Source organism: Aulonocara sp. 'chitande type north' Nkhata Bay, linkage group LG14 (assembly GCF_057382095.1).
Source record: "Aulonocara sp. 'chitande type north' Nkhata Bay isolate Kocher_YH1m ecotype deep benthic linkage group LG14, A_spYH_male_GT1.1, whole genome shotgun sequence".
Lineage (NCBI taxonomy): Eukaryota > Metazoa > Chordata > Actinopteri > Cichliformes > Cichlidae > Aulonocara > Aulonocara sp. 'chitande type north' Nkhata Bay.
In genome coordinates this window covers 9,014,194-9,020,113 of record NC_141357.1, presented here as the reverse complement: position 1 = coordinate 9,020,113, position 5,920 = coordinate 9,014,194, and the positions used below count along the sequence as shown (strand labels likewise).

Genomic DNA, 5,920 nt, shown 5'->3' with positions numbered 1-5,920 from the left:
CACTTCAGCTAAATACATCTAATTTATTTTCCCAAACCACACGGAGCCACAGTATAAGGACTAAAGAGCCGCATGCGACTCCGGAGCCGCAGGTTGCCGAACCCTGTGCTGGGGCAATCTGATTATTTCAGACCTGCTGTTGGTCATTATCATCTCTTACTTTCATCTTGCCATAATTCATATCCTAATCAGTAGAGTTGTTAATATCAGCTGGTGTGTCATGTGTTGCATTTGAAAACAGCAAACTTAATTTACGTCAGCAACCACAACCAGAGTTTCCTGTTCCATGCTAGCTCTCCTCACGTAGCACAGATGAAGAGCACATAAGGACATGTTCACTGCTTGGCTGCAATACTTCATAAAGGACCAAAAAGAACGTCTTTTCTCATCATGAACACATCAAACAGCACCACAGAAGGTGAACAGGTTTATGCTTGGGTCTTTGGCTGCATTATGGTGATAGGTCTACCTCTCAATGCAGTCGCACTGTGGATTCTTCTTTGCCGCCACAACCTCAAATCACCAAACGTTGTCTTTGTGGTCAACCTGGCATTCTCAGACCTGCTACTCATCATCTCTTTACCCATGAGGATCTACTTTCATGCCACAGGCACCTGGCCTCTGAGCAATATGGCGTACCTCATCATTACGATGCTCTGGCTGTGGTTTATCCTCTGAGGTCACGCCATTTAAGAACCTCGTCCAATGCCTGGAAAGGAGCAGCATCCGTCTGGAGTTTTATGCTGGTGGTGAATATCCCAGAGAGTTTGGACTTTCTAGAACATTTGCAGAACCACACTCAACCTACCTGTTTTAAATCTTATGGCTCTTACGAGCTTTTATTGAGTAAAACTCGATTAGCAATTATTTACCTTCAGATTGTGTTACTGGTCACAATGCTAACAGTCAACATTGTTTGCACCGTTATGGTGTCTTGGACTCTGCACAGACACCTTATGCTGGTCTTTGTCATGAACTTGGTTTTGTTTGCCATGTTCCATGATCCTCTGCTGTATTACTTTTCTTTTGACTCCTTTTGGAAGAAAATGGAAGATGCAACGAAGGGAGGAGAAATGTAGATGCTAGACATGAATTTTTTTCTTTTTTGTTTTTGGTGAACTAACTTGTTATTGCACAAAATGCTCATTTAGTTCAAGCATAATATCCCAATTCCTAAGTTCTGAAACTGAGCTTATTGTACTATTGTGTGTCTTTTGACTTGCCTCTCTCTGCTTTCTTGTCTTTCCACTCACCCCAAAATGATTTGTGGCAGATGGCTGCCCTCCCTGACCCTGGGTTTGTAGGAGGTTTCTTCCTGTTAGAAAGGGACTTTTTTTCTACCCACTGTTACCACAGGTTTGATCAGAGTCATGCAATTTTGGGGGTTTCATTCTAATATTATTTTATAATATAAAGCACCTTTGGGTGACTGTCGTTGTGAATTGGAGCTATATAAATAAAATCGAACAACATTTTCACCAGTAACTCAACAATAATTGTCAGTTAAATGTACTTGTGAAGCTTAGGCAGTGGGATACATAGAGAAAAGACTTGTTAGCTTCACAGTTTCATAAAACTATTCTTTAAATTTAAAGCTTCAGGACTGTAGCTGATTTATTGTACATTTTGTACACTTGACGACTGAGGAAACAACCTGTCTTTATCTGCTGGAGAGTTTAAAAAAGACCTCCGGAAGTCCATACCGCAGAACAAGATACTGTCAAGCACGTAAAACAAACCACATTGTAAGTGAAACTTTTTAACTCTTCACACACTGTTCATCACAATGCTCTTTAACAACATCCTCTCAGTGAAAACATCATCCCCGTCATCAGCTTGGAACATCTGATGGCTCTGGTTTTTCCTTTGACGCCATGCCATCTTAGACCCTTGTCCTGTACCTGAAAAGGATCTGCGCTCGTCTGGCTCATTTTGCTGGTAGAGAAACTACAGACGATGTGAGGTTTTGAAAGCTTTTGAGCAATCTTGAATTTCTCAAGGCTCTAAGAGTCATAAAAAGGTTAATCTGCATCATCAAAGCTTTAAATAGCAAAAGAATCTAGGCTGTTTTATGAGAATTCATTCACTTTTTGCTAATTATTTGTAACATTTTATGAAATAAGCTTATTTGTGAAAAACAGGAAGTCTCAAGTTTACATGTCTCTATGCAAAATCCAAATCGAGAGCTCATAACACAACTACTGGAAAAAACAGGAAATAGCTGGCTCCGTAACTGTGGAAACACTTTTGTGCGTTGGTGTAGACCTGCAGCCTGTTTGGTTTGTCTTTTTCATGGTAAAACTAGTTTATAGCTGTAAAATAGTAAAAAACATTGTAAAAATTTGCAACTGGTTTTAATGCTACCTGTTTTTCATTGGGAGTTGGGAAAAATACAGCTTTTACAGTTAGCCTAGGCCACGGATGTTAATAGTATTGGTTCTAAATGTTGTCAGATTGTATAAAAAGTATGTTTGTTATTTGTCAAACACGATATTTCATTTAAAAATGTTATAACTATTAACGTCAGTGGCCACGATCTAATTGCACCACCAGATTTCCTGTTGCAATATTTCACACTCCCTAGTCTAATCTACCCTCACGTCACACAGATAATCATCAGAGAGTGGAAGGTTTGCTGCTCAGCTGCAATTCAGTTAATAAGGAGGCAGAAACTTCATCATGAACGCATCAAATGTCACTACAGAGGACAGGGTTTACGCTGGGGTCTTTGGCTGCATTATGGTGATAGGTCTGCCTCTCAACGCAGTCGCACTGTGGATTCTTCTTTGTCGTCACAGCCTCCAATCGCCCAACGCTGTCTTCATGGTCAACCTGGCAGTATCAGACCTGCTGGTCATCATCTCTTTGCCCATGAGGATCTACTTTCATGCCACCCGCAGATGGCCTCTGAGCAATAAGGCGTGCCAATTCATCACAATGCTTTTTCGCAACAACCTATGCTCCAGCGCCTTCTTCATTACTTTCATCAGCGTGGACAGACTTCTGGCTGTGGTTTATCCTCTGAGGTCACGCCATCTTCGAACTTCATCCAATGCCTGGAAAGGAGCAGCAGTGGTCTGGCTATTTGTGCTGGTATTGAATGTTCCAGAGACTTTGGACTTTCCAAAAAGTGCCAACGACAGTTGGTGTTTTGATTTCAGTCCTGAAAGGAAACCAGGTTTAACTAAAGGTATAGCAAATGTATATCTTGTGTTAATAGTCGCAATGCTAGCAGTCAACATTGTGTGCACCGTTATGGTGTCTTGGGTACTGCACAGACATCTCAGTGACTCTGCAAAGGTCAGCAACAAGATGAACGTAATGCTGATATTTGTCATGAACTTGGTTTTGTTTACTATCTGTTTCCTACCTTTGTCAGTAGGTGTAGTTACAGTTAAACCTACTGAATTAAAGCCATTGATATGCCTTAGTGCTGTGAACTGTTGTCTAGATCCATTCTTATATTACTTTTCCTTTGATGGCTTCTGGAAGAAAAAAGAAGATGCGGATCCGCCAAGAGAGCAGTGACCTTAGAACATGCTATTTCAACTTATAATTCCAGTCACATTAAGGTTTTCCTATTTTCCAAAAAAAAGTGATTGTGTGTGTGTGTGTGTGTGTGTGTATATATATATATATATATATATATATATATATAAAATATGAAACCAGAAATATAAAGCATCTTGCAGCATTGAACAAAAATTGATAAGAACTACTTGTTCAACAGTTTATTACAAGTTCTACTATGAAATTTGATCCCTGGCTTTTTATTCCTTAATAACCATTAGTGTCAATTATTTCTAAACTTTGTTTGATCTTATAAAACTATGTTAGTTTTTTTGTATAAGAAGATATTAATTAATAAAAAATTCTAAACCATGTGAAAAACAAATTGTTTTATTCTTTTACGTAAGTAATATGACTGTTAGATTGTATCATTACATTTCCTGTTGCAATACTTGACTTTTTAACCTCTCCAGTCATCTCACTTGACACAGCTAAAGACCACAGAGATACATGTGTGAGTGTTGTGCTCAGCTGCAGTTTTAATCAAGGGCATGTATACATTTCTTTTATCGCCATGAGCTCATTAAACATTCACTATGGCCGCACAGGTTTATGCTGGGGCAATCTGATTTTTTCAGACCTGCTGTTGGTCATTATCATCTCTTACTTTCATCTTGCCATAATTCATATCCTAATGAGTAGAGTTGTTAATCACAGCTGGTGTGTCATGTGTTGCATTTGAAAATAGCAAACTTAATTTACGTCAGCAACCACAACCAGAGTTTCCTGTTCCATACTAGCTCCCCTCACGTCGCACAAATGAACAGCACATAAGGACATGTTCGCTGCTTGGCTGCAATACTTCATAAAGGACCAAAAAGAACGTCTTTTCTCATCATGAACACATCAAACAGCACCACAGAAGATGAACAGGTTTATGCTTGGGTCTTTGGCTGCGTGATGGTGATAGGTCTACCTCTCAATGCAGTCGCACTGTGGATTCTTCTTCGCCGCCACAGCCTTAAATCACCCCACGCTGTCTTCATGGTCAACCTGGCATTCTCAGACCTGCTACTCATCATCTCTTTGCCCATGAGGATCTACTTTCATGCCACAGGCACCTGGCCTCTGAACAATATGGCGTGCCTCATCATTACAATGCTCTTTCGTGACAACATCCGTTCCAGCGCTATGTTTATCACCTTCATCAGTGTGGACAGATTGCTGGCTGTGGTTTATCCTCTGAGGTCACGCCATTTAAGAACCTCGTCCAATGCCTGGAAAGGAGCAGCATTCGTCTGGAGTTTTATGCTGGTGGTGAATATCCCAGAGAGTTTGGACTTTCTAGAACATTTGCAGAACCACACTCAACCTACCTGTTTTAAATCTTATGACTCTTACGAGCTTTTATTGAGTAAAACTCGATTAGCAGTTATTTACCTTCAGATTGTGTTATTGGTCACAATGCTAACAGTCAACATTGTTTGCACCATTATGGTGTCTTGGACTCTGCACAGACATCTCAGTGACTCTGCAAAGGTCAGCAACAAGATGAAAGTTATGCTGATCTTTGTCATGAACTTGGTTTTGTTTGCCATGTTCTTACCTGTGCCTATAGGAATGGCTGCACATGGCAAAGAAATCATGCCGCTGGTGTGTCTTACTGTTTCTAACTGCTGTTTGGATCCTCTGCTGTATTACTTTTCTTTTGACTCCTTTTGGAAGAAAAACGAGAACTGTAGATAAAAGACCTGCTATTTCCAAAAGTTGGTATTAGATTTACAATGGGATCTATATTTTTTAAGAGGAACAACGTGTTTGTTCACAAACTTTTCTGTAGTTCAACAATTTGTATGGCTTCACCAATAAACCAACATTAACATGTTTGTGAAGCTTTGCGTGTGAGACAGAGGGTGAAAAGGCTAGTTGAAGTAGTGGTTTCGTATTTTATTTAGACCTATGCTGCAGCATGACAGCGTCAACCACCAAAAGAATGGTTGCTGTATTAGAAACTGAAGCTTAAAAAAGACAGCTGCAAAGCTTTTTTTAGTTTACACATTCAAGAGGTTACTACTTGTTGTCAGCTTAAGAACTTCAAGCAATATCGTTTGTTAATTTTTTCACTTTTAGTTTGACTATTTGGATCTATTCATGTGCAAAGTTTAGTGCGCTTCTGTTATTTTTCTCCTAAACCCTTCTCTTGGATGATTTTTCTAAAAAAGAAAACAAAAACAAAAACAAAACTAACTGCTTGTCTTTTTCAAGTAGTTGAAAAAGACAGTGTGAGAAAAGGGTGTTGATTGAGAGCCTATTTTACATTTTGCTCATTGTTCAGTTGAGGAAGCAGACTGTTTTCATCTGCTGGAGAGCTAAAGAAAAAAAAACATCATGGTTTGTCCTCCGGAAGTCA

At 39.5% G+C, this 5,920-nt stretch overlaps 2 protein-coding genes and 1 pseudogene across 2 annotated transcripts; all 3 read left to right on the top strand.

The window, feature by feature from the left end:
• Positions 1-312: 312 nt before the first annotated feature.
• On the top strand, positions 313-1,332 carry LOC147314043 (lysophosphatidic acid receptor 6-like; annotated as a pseudogene).
• Positions 1,333-2,562: 1,230 nt separating this feature from the next.
• Positions 2,563-3,536, top strand: LOC147314042 (lysophosphatidic acid receptor 6-like). The gene has a single exon (XM_086262757.1). The coding sequence runs from the start codon at positions 2,680-2,682 to the stop codon at positions 3,526-3,528; it is 849 nt and encodes a 282-aa protein (XP_086118883.1). The 5' UTR covers positions 2,563-2,679; the 3' UTR covers positions 3,529-3,536.
• An 854-nt stretch (positions 3,537-4,390) lies between these two features.
• Positions 4,391-5,379, top strand: LOC147314041 (lysophosphatidic acid receptor 6-like). Its single transcript, XM_086262756.1, has one exon. The coding sequence runs from the start codon at positions 4,408-4,410 to the stop codon at positions 5,254-5,256; it is 849 nt and encodes a 282-aa protein (XP_086118882.1). The 5' UTR covers positions 4,391-4,407; the 3' UTR covers positions 5,257-5,379.
• The last annotated feature ends 541 nt before the right edge of the window (positions 5,380-5,920 follow it).

Bases quoted from the DNA above. Each gene is read 5' to 3' on its own strand.
- LOC147314042 (XM_086262757.1), top strand. From the start codon at position 2,680: ATGAACGCATCAAATGTCACTACAGAGGACAGGGTTTACGCTGGGGTC.
- LOC147314041 (XM_086262756.1), top strand. From the start codon at position 4,408: ATGAACACATCAAACAGCACCACAGAAGATGAACAGGTTTATGCTTGG.